Source organism: Terrapene carolina, unplaced genomic scaffold (genome assembly GCF_002925995.2).
Source record: "Terrapene carolina triunguis isolate 2854851 unplaced genomic scaffold, T_m_triunguis-2.0 Scaffold58, whole genome shotgun sequence".
NCBI classification, from domain to species: domain Eukaryota; kingdom Metazoa; phylum Chordata; order Testudines; family Emydidae; genus Terrapene; species Terrapene triunguis.
In genome coordinates, this window is record NW_020664409.1 from 31754847 (window position 1) to 31771218 (window position 16372).

At 39.0% G+C, this 16372-nt stretch overlaps 1 protein-coding gene across 4 annotated transcripts in view; it reads left to right on the forward strand.

Annotated features, from left to right (window-relative positions):
- Window positions 1-11999, forward strand: part of DLGAP1 (DLG associated protein 1) — a 208058-nt gene extending 196059 nt beyond the window's left edge. For all 4 annotated transcript variants that reach the window (XM_026647331.1, XM_026647330.1, XM_024212136.1 and 1 more), the window contains 3 exons: window positions 4485-4576; window positions 8602-8754; window positions 11790-11999. In XM_026647331.1, coding sequence (XP_026503116.1) covers window positions 4485-4576; window positions 8602-8754; window positions 11790-11999 — 455 coding nt within the window. The remainder of the gene's footprint in view (window positions 1-4484; window positions 4577-8601; window positions 8755-11789) is intronic.
- Window positions 12000-16372: the final 4373 nt, after the last annotated feature.

The window sequence follows — 16372 nt, forward strand, 5'->3', positions numbered from 1 at the left end:
ACAACACTGTAAACATCAGGTGTTCATATTTTATGTGGCATTTTATAACCACAGTCCCAAAGTGGTTCATTTGTTCTTTGTTAGACACTGAGGTCCATCATAATCGAAGTGCAAAGAGTTTGGCTGGTGTTTAGAGGTCAAATAATATTTTTTTAAAACTCATCATATTATGACTTTTCACATCACCTCAATTTTACTTCTTCATCACTTTTTTCTATTTCTTGTTACCCTTTGATACATATGCAGGCAAACTCCTTTCAAGATGTACCAAAATCCACTTTTTGCAATCACTTTTTGTCTTATTTGGGGGGGTGGAGGTGTTGCATTTTCCCTCCTCTACCCCTGCGTTTATTTATGTATCATCCAAAATGTGTACTAGGCACCATTAGAAGTGATGGTCCTTGCTCCAAAGAGTTTATAGTCTGTGTGGCTTTAAATAATACCTACCTATTTTCATCAGTACATCTCAAAGCGCTTTACAAAGGAGGTCAGCATCATTATTCACATTTTACAGAGAGAGAAAATGAGGCACATAGGGATGAAGTGACTTGCCCAAGGTCACCCAGCAGCCAATGCCCAAGATGGAAATAAAACTCAGGTCTCCTGAGTCCCTGCCCAGTGCTCGATGTACTAGACCATTCTGCAAATATACCAGATTAAGAGCATGTGTAATCTGGGAAATAGACAAATTTAGCTATTCCAAATTAAATATTTCACTATAGCTATTGCACAATAACTCCCCCACATGGACACTTTATTCTGGAATAAAAGTGATTTTATTCCAGAATATTTATTTTGCTTGCCAAATCACCTTTTTCCCAGAAGAGTGTGTCCACATGGGGGAGTTATTCCAGAATAAAGTATACCAGAATAACTATGGTGGGATAGCTTTTTCTGAATAGCTATGATGGGCAATTCTCCCCACATAGGCAAGGTCAAGAAGTGGATTTATGAGGGGAGGGAGGTCCAGGCTATTAGGAATAGAAGTATATGGTTGCTATGGTCTGTTATGACTGCGTCTTGATGGATTTAATGAACAGGAGGGATTGTTTGTTTGCTTACTTTGTAAATTTTGTTTGTAGCATTATGAACTAAAGTAGTCAATTTTAATGTTTTAATATATACTACTTTCCTCCTGTACTCACCTCCCTGTGCTGCTTAAGACTCCGTCAGTCATTTTCTGATATATTGTCACTTTCTCTTATTCACTTAGTATTTGTCCCCAAACTTGTGTTCAAGAATGGAGCCTCTCAGAATTTTAGCCAGATAAGTGCATCAGTGTGTTTTTATTTCTTTTACCACAGTACACCTTAACCCTTCCATTTCTGGCACTAGAGATTTTGACTGAGTCAGAGAAATGGGGTCGCTGCCTTGAAAACAAAAAGCAACAAGTATTATAAGGCAGTATTTAGCTTTTGAGAAGACTTTTGCCTTCTGGGGAGATTCCTTTCAGTCTTTCACGTGCTTTGTTTGAAGTCTTTTTTTTTAACTTCTGTGACAGGGTTGGCCTTGTTGACTGGACTGCTTGTTTTCAAGGGGTAGGAAAATCAGTGACACTTGACTAGATACAGCAGGAGCTACGGCAGAAGTGATAACAATGGAGAACAACATCAGCATGCATCTCACAATCAGCTGGGGTAAAGGTTTTAAACAACTAGCCAGTCGTAGGCAGCCAGGGGTAAGAACTTCCTTTCCCCCCAGTTCTATCTAATGATATTTTAGAATATTAAACTTATTAAGTATTCTTTAAAAACAAAAAGGAAGGGGTGCATCGCCATCCCCCACCAAAAGTGTATTTTAAATTCACTTCTAAACAGACTCTCAACATTACCTCCATTCAACCAAAGTTCTAAATAGATAAAGTTCTATCTTAACTTTTTACTGAAAAGTTGAGGGATCATTTCCCCCCTCTCAACTCCTAGGCTGTGTTGTGAAGCATCAGATGGCCAAGCTCCAGATGAGGCAGCTGTTCTGAAATATACACAGTGGGAAGAGTTTTCATAACAATGGGAACCACATGAAAGCTCTCAAAGTAGCTCCTCCCCACCATTGAAAGTTCCTTTCAGTTGAGTGGTTTGCACACTGGGTTGCATAAATGACTAGACACTCCAAGGGGTGCATTTTCAGCACAGTGTGCAGGGAATTAGACACGCAACCTTTACCAACAATAATGACAGTTGTAAGTAGAATTCCCGGTGCAACGGGGGAATATATGTGCTGAAAATATTCCACTTAGTGAATCTTCCAGTTCAGAGCTGTTTCCTGGCAGCGCTGAGCTCTGGGAGCAAAGTGGAAGGCTTGGACTGTGCTTCTGTGGGCATGGTGTTCTTTTCTGTAGGGCTCTGAAGGGAGAATCATAAAAGGCTCTCACCCCACCCCACCCCCAACTATTTTACCCTTCTTCCTTTTACATTTACAGTGTATTCTATGTCCAACTTTACTTCCACCTGGCTAAGTTGTTGTGCTACATTGATCAGCCTTAAAAGGGTAAAACATGGAGCTATGATTGTATACCTGGCTTCGGTTAAGCCTACTTCAGTTCATAACTTAGTTTTGTCCCTACTTGGTTGGTCTTTGTGTTTGTGAATACCCAGAATAGTCTTTCAGTGTTAAATGATTTTGTGGCAGTGCTCTGGTAGCCACCTATAAAGTCTGGCCTGTGCTGAGTGGGCTGAGTTCTTTACTGTGGATTTTACAACCCCAAAGTGTTGAAGGGATTTTCCCCCTTTGAGCTCTCCTCAACACTGTGTTTGAATTTATAGGGGTTTAGCGTGGTCCATAGACGGGGCATCGGCTTGGGAGTCAGGAGAATTGGGATCTATTCTGGGTCCTGCCACTGACTTGCCACGTGACCTTGGGCAAGTCACTTCACCTCTCTGTGCCTCAGTTCTCCCTACTTCACGTTGTCTGTCTTGTCTATTTAGACTGTAAGCTCCTCAGGGACTGCCGCTCTCTATGTTCTTGTACCTACCACAATTGGGCCCTATCTTAGTTGTGGCCTCTAGGCGCTACAATAATTATTTTAATAATAATGGTTCGAATCAAAGCAGAACGAATGTTGTTCATGTCTTTCATTAGTTAAGTGGTAAATACCAATTTAAGTTCATCCAGACTGTTGTAAAACCATATACTATGGGCCGGATTCTCTGGTCTACTATAACTCATTGCACCACTCTGATGGTGCAAAGAGACCATAAAGCTGGCTTAACTGACCAGTGTGCGGGAATCGCCAAGAGGTGCAAAGCTGCCATAGTGACCCTTTGCTGCCTTCCTCTGGGTCACCAGTGTAGTAGACGCAGCTGGGGGAAGAATGGCATGGAGCACCATTATGCTCTGGTGAGTGTTGGCTACTGAAATGGCCAGTTAGGGCCATAGGTGGCTGGGGATGACTGAGAGCAGCCCTGAAGCTGCTCCAAGTTGCAGTGATGACTGAAAAAGCCTCTGGATGGCCCTAGGACCAGGGTGGAGGTTGTAAATGTGACATAGAGCCACTGTTCCCTCCTCCTGGGACCAGCACCAGCCAGCAGTCAGCCAGACCCAAGAACTGGGCCCTCTGTTTCTGAGGGAAACAGCAGAGGTATTGGTAGAAGCTGTGTTTCCCCAATGTGGCACATGATTAATTACACATTTGTAACACTTTCTGAAAGCTCTTCACCGTTCTGCATGTGAGGCCAGGTCTACACTAGAAACTTTGGCAGGTATAACAGTGTCAGAAAGGGGGGTGATTTTTCACAACATTTCTATATCAGCAAAAGCTATTGTGTAGATGTGGTTATACCAGCATAGAAGTATCAGAGGGGTAGCTGTGTTAGTCTGGATCTGTCAGACGAAGTGGGTATTCACCCACGAAAGCTTACGCTCCAATACATCTGTTAGTCTATAAGGTGCCACAGGACTCTTTGTTGCTTTTTACAGCATAGAAGTGTGCTTGCACGGTTTATTAATTCAAACAGAAAATTCACCAAATAACTCAAACCAAAGCTATTCCCCTGACCAACACAGGCTTCAGGAGTCCAGAGACCTTTCACTCTACGCCTCTCTGCTCCAGGGACAGTCACAAGAGCCAGTCTCTGTCCTGCAGCTCCCCACAACTGAGTGCTCTCAGCCCTTTGTAAGTATGACCTGGCTCCTTCCCAACTGGGTCTGATAATCAAACAGGGTTGGCTGATCACCAGCCCCCCGGCCTTTAAAAGGGCAGAGCACCCTGTTACACCAATGTTTTCATTTGGGGATCCCGTATAAGCTATACCAGGAAAAATATTTTCTGTATAACTATCCTGGCAAACCTTTCTAGTGTACACTTGGACTTAACTGTTATCAACTGCTCTAGAATGCATGAGTCAGTGGTAACATTCTTGTAAAAAATGAATGATGTTTACTCCATAACTTCCTCATTGGTGTATATGGTTCAGTCACTACAGAAGGGCACTGGTTTAACTGGTGCTGGTCTAACTGGTGCTGACTTATGTTTGCTTTCCTGTCAGTTCTAGGGAAAATTCGAACTGCAGTGGGGAGTGCACAGCTTCTTATGGCCCAGAAATTTTACCAGTTCAGAGAACTGTGTGAAGAAAACCTGGTATGTAATGTTTATTATAGATATGATTGTGCATCTGTTATTGCTAAGGAATTTACTCTGTGAGTCACTATGCCTTAAATTGTATAAAGCTTTTTCTAGATTAGAATATCTGCTATTTATTCCAATAAAGGGCTTGATTCCTCCAACCAATGTAAATCCATTGAATTTAATCAAGTTACACCAGTGTAAAAACAGTGGGAGATCAGTGTGAGGCCCATAATAATTAAAAAAGAGAGAAACTCAAAAGGCTTAGGATGAAATTCAATGGGAGCTTTGCCAATGACTTCTACAGAGGCAGGATTTCACACTTGGAATTTGGATTCTTTTCAGATAAGCACCCAAAGGTTTGGATGCTTTTCAAAACTGAGTTAACCTCTTGAGTCTTCAAAATTGGACTGGAAATCTTGTGGGATGACACTTTCTCGTGGGATTTCCAGTGCTGCTTGCTTTCAGTTGGACAGATGTACCGTAAAGCAATATCTATTGTGGTATATCTATTGTGGTATATCTATTGTGGGGGGAGGGATAGCTCAGTGGTTTGAGCATTGGCCTGCTAGACACAGGGTTGTGAGTTTAATCCTTGAGGGGACCACTTAGGGATCTGGGGCAAAATCAGTACTTGGTCCTGCTAGTGAAGGCAGGGGGCTGGACTCAATGACCTTTCAGCGTCCCTTCCAGTTCTATGAGATAGGTATATCTCCATATATTATTATAATTTTGGCCCATCTGCCTCCAAACCAGGGAAGTGTAGATATTCAAAAATAAAAAACAATGAATAATTGAAGCTAACCAAACTCTTCCAAATCTCCAAGAAGGCAAAAAGGCAAAAGAAAGTTCTTAATTTCTCAGAATCAGTTTGCCTATCCCTAATAATGCACAATACATTGTATACCACATACCTAAAATGTTGATAATACTTTGCATTCATCAAAGATTTCAAACCATGTTTTAAACCGTATATACTCGTTCATTAGCCCGTTCGTTTATAAGCCGACCCCCCATGATGATTAGGTAAAAATAGCAAAAACTGTATGACCCTTTCATAAGCCGAACCTATATTTCAGGAGCTGGCAGACTTTGGCTCCTGGCCCGTTAGGGTAAGCCGCTAGTGGGCCTGGACGTTTTGTTTACCTGGAGCGTTCACAGGCACGGAGCCCCTCAGCTTCCAGTGGCCACGGTTTGCCGTTCCCAGCCAATGGGAGATGAGGGGCTCCATGCCTGCAGATGCTTCAGGTAAACAAAACGACAATGTATTAGATATTCAATTCAATGATTCCATAGAGTTTAAAATCATCACATTTTGGTGTAGACCCGTTTATAAGCCGACCCCCGCTCTTTGATGTGTCACTTTTTTACCAAAAATATTCGGCTTATGAACGAGTATATATGGTAATTCTTAGATTTTAAGGCCAGAAGGGACCACTGTCATCATCTAGTGTGACCTTCCAGTATAACACAGGCCATAGAACTTCCCTAAATTAATTCCTGTTTCAGCTATAGTATATGTTGTAGAAAAATGGCCAATCTTGATTTTAAAATGTCTAGTGATGGAGAATCCACCGCGACTCTTGATAAGTTGTTCCAATAGCTAAATACTCTCACTCTTAAACATTTTCATTTTATTTTTAGTCTGAATTTATTTAGTTTCAACTTCAACTTGTTATACCTTTGTCTGCTAAACGGAAGAGCCCTCAGTTATCAAATGTTTAATGATTCACTGTTGCAGAGTAGATAAGGACAATTATCCCAAATTTACTCATGAAGAATCTGAAGCAAAGAAAGGTTCAGGACAGAGCAGAGAATGGAACGCAGAACATATGGCTCTCTTTCCTCTGCGCTAGCCATCCTGTTATTAAGCTCTCTTCTTAAAATATCCAATCAGACTGAGATAAGACTGCCGTGGCTCCAAATTACAGATAAACTGCTTTTGTTTTTCATTGTTACAAAAACACTTTTTAAACCATGCCAAGTTGACATTATGGGATAGTGTATATTTTAATGTGACATTTGCTTTCAGCATCTGACCCAGTTCTCATCCAAGTCATTAGGAGTCTCTCAAAGAGAGCTGGATCAGGGCCTTAAAGTGAAGAATATAACTGTAAAAACTCCATATTGAACTCTATTTTGTAATCAGAGGCTCAATCCTGTGGCAAAGTACTGAGGGACTTCAGCTCTCACTGAAGGCAAAGGGAGATGAAGCAGCACCTCAGAGGATCAGGACCTAAATTAGAAATCTGCCTAAATTGCAAGATGCAACGGAAATCAGCTCTGCATGAGTTAGTCCTTCTCTTATTAACATGAAGAATGAAAAAGTATTTTGTTCCCGTATCTGTGTATGTAAAAGTTACTATTTCAGTTTGCCTACCTAATAATGTCAATGGTCAAGAAATAAGAATCCTGTTATAACCTTTATCCTTTCTATGTGACTACTTCATTTTCCACAGTCAATGCTTTGGTGGGATAAGCATCACACTTCTCTGATGTTATGAAAAAGATGAGGTGGTAGAAATTTCTTCAGGGAAACAGGTTTCAAAGTGGTAGCTGTGTTAGTCTGTATCAGCAAAAACAATGAGTCCTTGTGGCACCTTAGATACTAACACATTTATTTGGGCATAAGCTTTCATGGGCTAGAACTCACTTCATCAGATGCATGGAGTGGAAAATACAAGAGCAGGTATAAATACATGAAAAGATGGCAGAGGAAACCTAATTTCCCCCTACTGTTACTCACACCTTCTTGTCAGCTGTTTGAAATGGGCCACTCTCATTACCACTACAAAAGTTATTTTTCCTCTCTTGGTATCCTACTGTTAATTGAATTGTCTCGTTAGACTGACCTCACACTTGGTAAGGCAACTCCCATCTTTTCATGTATTTATACCTGCTCCTGTATTTTCCACTCCATGCATCTGATGAAGTGGGTTCTAGCCCACGAAAGCTTATACCCAAATAAATGTGTTAGTCTCTAAGGTGCCACAAGGACTCCTCGTTGTTTTTAAGGGAAACAGTTTCACAACCAACACTTGGTTTATTTTTTGCTGGAGAAAGATATGTTAACACAACATGACATAAAACCATAATCTCAACCGAGCCAGCTATCATACAGAATTGTTGGGTGTCAGGACAGGTCTGATTTGAAGAGGCGCTGAGCACCCAGAAATCCCATTACCTCAAGTGAAGTTGTGGGTGTTCAGCACTTCTGAAAAATCAAGCTGTAAACCAGTGTATCCAACAGTCTATTTTATTTAAATCGTTTAAAGAGATCCTTCAGACAGACTTCACCAGAGCAGTATGCAGCATTTAACTGGAAGGTCAAAATCTTATGAGCCAGTGGCACAAGTAAAGTTTTAACGGCCAGATTCTGGTTCAACATATAACTCTCCCCAAAAGAGTGCCCTGCAAAAGTAGGGTTAACGTGCATCCACATTCTCTTTCCCCATATATTTCCCTCTGCGAAGATTATTTTTGCCAGGAATATAAATAATCTGTCCAGGATACATTTATTTAAACTGTATTATTTTCAAAGTCCTTAATAACATTGAAGCACTGTACGAATGTGAATTAATGCCCTGTTGAATCAGTAGATACACATGCAGAAATGTGGGATGAAATCCTGACACCAGCGAAGTCAACAGGAGTCTTGCCATTGACTTCAGTGCAGCCAGGATTTCACCCATATTAGAACCCTGGGCTGTGCTGAAGAGTGCCACTCTGCTGCTCTTGGACAGGAAAGCAACCTTTCCCCATGTTTTGATGGGTAGCCAGAATTGAGGCCACTGACTTCAGGGGAAAGCACAGGTTTTCTGGAGCACACCTGTCAGAAACTAGCCCTAAATAAATCGTTATTATAAGTAAAAATACTAGTAAGAAGTGTTCTTTCTCGTCTCTGTTAACTCCTTCTAAGTATCTCATTGATCATTTGAATCTAAGTAAACTGCTTTGCTGGTGGGGTGCATAGCCATTTGCACAAATGCTTTACATTAGAAGATACTAAAGCCAAAATATTTTTTTCTTCTGTTGTACAGAATCCTAATGCACATCCAAGGCCGACCTCCCAGGATTTAGCAGGGTTTTGGGATATGCTCCAGTTGTCCATAGAAAATATTAGTATGAAATTTGATGAACTTCATCAGTTAAAGGCCAATAATTGGAAACAGATGGATCCTCATGACAAGAAGGTAGAACAATGTAGATTTTGTATGCTTCATTTAAAACCCTGCACAAATACTGGACAAATTAAATAGTCCTCTGCGTACAGATGTTAAAAATGTGCAATGAAGCTCATATCAGATTCATTTCACTGTAATAACAATGTTTACATAATAATCATCTGGGATATTATCTGTAATATGTTTCAGACATATTTTAAAACCAAAACTGTCTTTGTGAATTGGATAATGGGAATGTAGTACAGTACTTTGTTAAACTTTACATTTAATCATACTAGATGATCAGTCGTTGGAAGGAACTGCCAAATATATTGATTCTTAAATTTAAATAAATCACATTTATGGTGCATATTATTGCATATAGCAAGAATTCAGTTTACTTGCACACTCTAGGCTTTGTTATTGAGAAAACTAGGGAAGTAGTGTAATCATCACTTACTTTGGTAACCAGATCATAAGTACAGTGATAACCAACTGCCATCATACAGAGCTAAAAACAAACTTCATGCAAGTTGCATGGTAATCTTTCCATGCCATTTCTTTTTTGTTGGCTTTCTTTTGTTTTTTAAACGGAAATTCTTGTAATCGGGTTCATTTTGCTGGTAATGTTATTTTTCCAAGATAGCCCAAAAATCATTTGTAGCACTGTTAATTATTTTTAAAAGAGTTTTCCATTGTTGCCATAAAGAGACTACCAGGTTTCGAAGTGTGAGCCACGTTCCTTTTTTCATTCTGGTTTGGCACATATCCTTATTTTTAATCCTTACCATCAGGACAGCTGATCAGCTGGTCAAACAGCACCTTGGGTGAGCCACAATACAGTTCTCCAAAACTATTGTTATCATAATTGATTATTTTATAGAACCCATAAGTGAGCTAGAAACTTCACGGAAAACACTTAAAGCCAGATCTGTGTCCAGAGGAGCTTACAATCTAACGCTATGCTCCTGCTGCCATCTAACTCTACAGCTGAGTTTCCATTAGCCTCATTAGGCTCAGAAGTGGGCACTGGCTGATGAATATGACACATAGGTAGGGATATAACATACACCAAAAAGGCAAGGGAGCAAGGAGTGCACCATTTACAGACAAAGTATTATACCCTTGTTCAAGTAATATATACATCTGGGTGACCCACGCTGATGTCTGGATTACCTGCCCCTAAAAATAGCTCTGATCTGTCTTGTTGCTGACAAGCAAAGTGGCATTTTCTTTTGGACAAATAATAATACAAATTTCCACAAATCTTCCAGCAGGAAGGTTTGAAATACTATTCCCCCCAAACAAGACTAAAAAATCATGCCCTTTGTTCCTGAATTTGGAGTCCTAAATTCCAGGTTAATCCCAAACCATCAGAGGAATACCATTAGTGTTTTATTTGGGGGTGGCCCTTGGTTGTTTTCTGAGGCCACGATACAGAAGTCAGGTAATTATTTTTTAATATGTCTTTCTTGAGAAGGAGCTGTAAAACTGCAAACACACATGCGCGCACATGCTAATGTACCATTTTTCATTAGCTTCTAATGCAAAAGAATGTGTCCAGTCTCCAGCATGAAGAAAAGAGAGTTTTACTAGAAATGTCCCTTTCATTTTCCTTGAAAACATTTCAAGGAATTCCCACCAAAAGGAAGACTATAAAGGGTTAAAAGAAGTTAAGCAGTAATGAAGAAAGGATCGTATGTATTTACAATCTACAATAGGAAGGTAGAGGTTATGCACTTTAAAGAATTACACTGACTCTGTTCCTGTTTCATTTGACTGTGATTTTAAATTAAACTGTTCATCTCCTTATTTAAAAAGAAAGAAAGAATGAAAACTTTCTGTGGAATTGATATTTGCCTCTGTCTTCCTCCCCTTGGACCCTTGTTAAACAGCATAGATTAATCTTTAGATGTAGAGGAAAAATCAAAGTGTGAATAAGTGCAACTAGGCAGCTTTACATTTCAAGTAATGAAGGCTGTTGTGATCAACATGAGAGCAAACTAAAGGCTAGAATGGAATCTTTGTAGTAATAAAATCCCTACTCTCAGAAACCATGTTCACAGTTGGAAGGGGATGTAATTTAAAAGACAATCTAAATTGACTTGACAAAAACTTTATAGCTGCCTGAAATTCAGAACTGAATCCACACTTTTTCTAAAGCCATCCTTATATATATAAAAATATATAAATTTCCTCTTTGTTAACCATGTATCTTTGGCTGCCAAAGTGACGATTAGTGTTTGTTCTCTCAATGATTTTTTTAAAATTCCTACCCATTTTCAGTTTGTAGGTTATTGTAATTCCTAACGCTCATTCAGCATGGTGCTAAATTTTAAGAATTTTTATAGTGAGACATGAAAAGTATGGATTATTTGAGCTATTACCAAGATCGGCCACCACTAAGCACATGTTTTTTATTCTAACTGTGGTACGCTAACTCCAAGCTGCTAGTTTACATTACATTTACTGTGTGATATATATCCATTGAATCTCAGTGTTGTAAGCCCATCTAGTGCTATGTATGTACTGTGTGTAAGGGACAAGGTCATTTGTGTATTTCACTTCTGTAACACAGATTGCTGCTATAGTAAATTAATTTTATTAACAAACCCGAAGAGTTTGATAGGAGTTGTTTTTTTTTTTAATTCCGTAGAATTTATACATTAGGTTTATGAAACTGTATTAGCTTAAATAGTGCTACAAAGTTCTGTTTAAGATGCTCTCCTTTCTAATCCCTGGCACCAGGACGAGAAGTCTGGATTCCCCAATGGGAACCGCATTAAGTGGTTAGCTGTGGGAGCTTCGGCCCTTTCAGCGCCAGGCGTTTAATACACATCGTACCTGTGGAGAACTAGCACTGCTATCAATACTATCCTTTGCTTTAAGCTTACATTATTTTTATGAACCCTTGAATACAAAAGCCAGTTCAATGAAGAAAAAAATGCAGATAAGAACTAACAAACCTTAGGTAAAATGTGTGTTCTAACTACTGACCTATCCTAGTTTTTTCCAAGCTTTCCCTGAGAAGCTGTATAATGTCATTAACCTTCTGCTTTGATCAGGAGAGAAGGGTCCCTCCTCCAGTGCCAAAGAAGCCAGCGAAAGGTCAGGTGCCACTCATACGGGAACGTTCTCTGGAAAGCTCACAGCGTCAAGAGGCCCGGAAACGGCTGATGGCTGCCAAACGAGCCGCATCTGTCCGCCAGAATTCAGCCACTGAGAGCGCTGAAAGCATTGAGATTTACATCCCCGAAGCCCAGACGAGGCTATGAAGGGATCCCACCAGGAGGACTCTCACTGGCAAGACAAGTCTCTTGTATAATCTGCTCCTCTAGGTCCCTATTCAGAGCCACCATTAAGTATTTGTATTCCCCTCTTTCTTTCTTTCTCTCTCTCTCTCTCTCTCTCTCTCCCTCTCTCTACATAATCCCAATGATCCCAATGAATTCCACTTTTGTGGTGTAGTTGTCGATCCTCCAAGAGATGTCCTCTAATAACCGTTGCTTTCTAAAGGTTTGCCCATGTCATTATAATGCTTTGTCACATGTATTGATGCTGCCACCTTGCCTCATGTAAGAGAGTACAATCCTTCTTTCTGTTTAAGAAATAAATACAGAACTCACAGACACACACACACCTGTATAGTAAATACACCATTTAACGCATTCATGATCTTTAGTTTATCTAAAGTTAGTCTGTTACCTGGTGTACAGCAATATAAAACTATAGAGTATTTTGGAAATTCAGTAATGCAGGGTGACCCTTTGGGACTCTGCTGTCTTCCTCATTAAAGATTAAAGGAGCTATGGCTCGGATTCCCTTCTTTTTATTACTATTATTTTTTAAGCAGATGGCGCACTTTATTCTAAACCTCAGAATCATATCTTACCTGAATTTAAGACGTCACAAAGGGCGAGGTAGGGGGAGAGATAGCTGTGGTGTGGTGAAAAGGAGGGAGAAGTAAATCCTGCAAGTGAAATTGTGAGGGACAGAAAAGATCCTGTGAAAAGATACCTGCACACTCTCACAGCTGCACAAACTGCCTCATTTGTATTTCATCAATCACTACTTAAACATTTTGATCAGCAGAAGATTGTAAATTCGATCTTCCAGGGAAATCATCTATTTTGAAAGGCAATAAAAAGGCAAAAGGAAAGGAGATAAGAAGAAATGATGGTTGAAGATAATATAAAAAGGGACTTTTTTGTCAAAGTATTAAGAATTTTTAAAACTGTACTGTATTGTCAATTCCTATCGTATTGTATTGTACTCTATTGGTTTTAAAAAAAGAGAAGAAAAAAAAGGAAAAAAAACAGCTTGGTTTTGTTGATGTCTTAATCTTGGTGAAACTATCAGATTTCACACCCATCCACCCCTGTTACTGAAATACTGTAAATGGAATCCATGCTGTTTTTCAAAGCAAGACTTTGTTTTGTTTTATACACAGCTGGTTGTAAGCTTCAGGTCAGACTGCTTCCATCAGATGGTTCATAGCTGGGAGTAAGTTTCTCCTTTAGTCTCTTTTTTAACAATATAAAATACCCCATTTTTCAAAAATTAGGATTTTTCAGATGCAGTGGGACCATAATGAGCCTATATTTGTTCACTACATTAGCTTTTGAAATCATGAACAATATGCATTCCCTAGGCTTCAGCAATTTATTTGATATTTAGGGTAAAATTTTGCCCTTGCTGCTTGGAGTTGCACTGATGGAGGAAGGTGTTGGCTGTGCATTAGTGACATTAGCCATTGTGCCAGCACAGGATAGGATGTCTTGGGTATGTCGCTGAAAATGAGCAACTGGCACGTGCTGCAGAAGGCAACGTTAGTGCTAGTTGGCCGGGCCCACCTGGCTATGCCGCATAGTCAGCAGACCATGCCCTTTTGGGACTGTTGTGTGTCTTCTGGCATAGTAGCCATTCCCCATTGTTAGTGCTCTCTTGAGCTCTAGGTTAGAATCCTGCCCTGCTCAGGGTGGTTCTTATGATCTCTTCTCCCACTTGGACATCCATATAGCACAGGGCAGGGTGTGACCCTTACAAGAAAGGAAGATCTTTTCTCTCTAACCTGGAAATGGTATAGCGACAGAGTCCACTGAGTGGTGGCTAATGTGCACTTTGCATCCAACCAAAGTTGGCTGTAAATGCCCTTATTCTTTAAACAGTGTGAGCATTCCACCTGTGAAAATTCCAGTGCGCATGGTAGCCTTAACTGTGTAGCTCCCATCTTAAAACATTTGAAATTCCCACCAGATAGTTAAGCACTTTCTAAAAATATACATCTAAGATCATGCCAGACAGCTTCTTTTAATGTAACATAGCCAGGTGCTAATTTAATTTCATTCAAGAAATTAGGAGAGGTAATCGGTTCTGGCACCAAATAGTTTCATGAAAACATTGTAAAGCCACTAGAGAATTTGCTACCTCTCAAAGCCATTGATATCTGAGCTATGTCTTTATAAACAGGGCACAAATATTTACTGCTGTGGTTTACAAGATAAGGGCTAATAATTTAATATTTAAAAGACTTTTAACTACAGTGATCAGAAATCCAGTGTAACCCCACTGAGTGCTTCATGTTAAGGGAGCTTTGAAAGGTTGGCCCTATAAGCATTTGAATACCAGTGTATTTGCTAGTTTTGAAAAGAACCCACTTCATTTAACTTTTAGCAGCAATGAAAGATCACAATGTTTGCAGTATATATAGTGCCAACTGCCACTTTTGGTCATATAGTCACGTTAAGTATTAAAAATTATTTGGAACTCATTTGTACTAAGATGTACAAAGCAGCATTCAGGCGAGGATGCACGCTCATAACTACATTTCAGTTGATTTGAAGTTTTCTGAAAGAAGAGTTAAGACTTCTATTGAGAAGTGGCTACAGAAATTTATATAAAGGTTATGCCATAGTGAGTTCCAAAAAATAGAAGAAAACAGAAGACTTTTTAGTCTTGTACATTATGAATTGTATTTGTATATCATATGATATTTTTGGTATGTATTTTAAATTGATTCTTAGTTGAATGCCTGTTGGTTCCTAATGACTGTGGACAGGCCATTATAACATTTGCCTAGCTTTACAGCAAAATTTGAAGTGTACACCCAATTTAGGAATTGGTAAATATGGGACAGAAACTACTTCTGCCCCCTAGAATGCCACTAGTTAGCCACTTGACTTATTACATATCACCACAGACAGTTGTAACATCATTTATTTTAGTGTAAGTTGTAATTATTTATTTTTATTCTTATCTGTTCAAATATAAACTAAAAGTTACTATATTCCGTTTAACTTGGTATAAAATTGTTGCTTTTTTTCTCCTTGGGGGAAAATTTAAAAGAAAAAAAGGTTGTTTTTGTCTCCTACATTGAGTTTAAAAAAAAGTATTTATTATATTTTTTGCAGATGTTTCCATAAAATTCTCATAATCTTTTTGTAAAGAATGATGAAGAAATGGATTAAAGATTTTTAATATTTGAAAAGGTAAATAGAAATAACTTATTTGTAATATATTTCAGTTTATTTATTGGTGTTCCCTTAATGTTCTGATGTGCACTATCACTTTAATTTGAATTTTATCTTTGTGAATTTATTGTTTCTTTTTTTAAAAAAATGTTTAAATGCATATTTTAAATAATAACTGGAATGTAAATCACTGGCCTACCTGCATTCCCAAATGTGATTTTAAAAGTGTTTTTGGTTTGGAAAAAAAGGAACAAAATTGAAAGCCTTTAGATGGAGGGGTGGAGAGCATTTTTATGGCTTTATGAATTGGGTTTTCGTAGGATTATCTATCTAGTTTGTGTGTGGACAGAAAAATGTAAATAGACGAACGTTTCCCATAATGTAAAAAAAGAGCAAATTAATAAAATAATTAATGCACTGCTTGTAAGAGCTGTGGGTTTTCAATGCAAATTCACAATCCCATAACTGTAAAAATGATTCATTTGATGTGGTCAAGTATAAAAGCATAACCACCAGAATGCTACCGTTAAGTATTCAGAGGTTTAGATTCTGATCTTCCAAAGACTTTGCATGAGTCACTCAACTCACATGAAGAGTCCCCTTGAACTCACTGGAAATAGTTGCATGAATAAAGTTACTCACATATGTAAGTGTTACCAGGATCAAGGCCTGGCTCCTTAGAAATATTTTCAAAGGCAAAGCTACATGGGGTTAAGCCCCACAAAGACAACAGAAGTTCTGCTATTGACTTCAGTGAAGTGAGGACAAGCCCTATGTTTGTTTATTTTTCACCACACTGGGTCCCTTCATGCTGTAATTACCTTCACTTGTGGCTAAAACGTGGTGAGACAAATTGGCATAAGCAAGTACAGCTGAATTCCTTTCAGTGGAATTCTGTCCACCTACACCAGAAAGAACTTTGTCCAGTATATGTGACAAAGATATTCTGTAATTCTTAAAGCAATGTCCATCTGAATTCATCTGTGTTTCATAACAATACAAATGAATGCCAACATTATAAAATAAATCAGGCTGTGGAGTCAGTATATTGAGGATAATTATTTTAATTTCATGCCTGTACTCCACAATGTACCATACCTTATGCTAGTTAAGCCAATTATATTTGAATTTGTCACCCTCAGACGGTATAACCACACTAACCTCTTGTGTTCTATAAG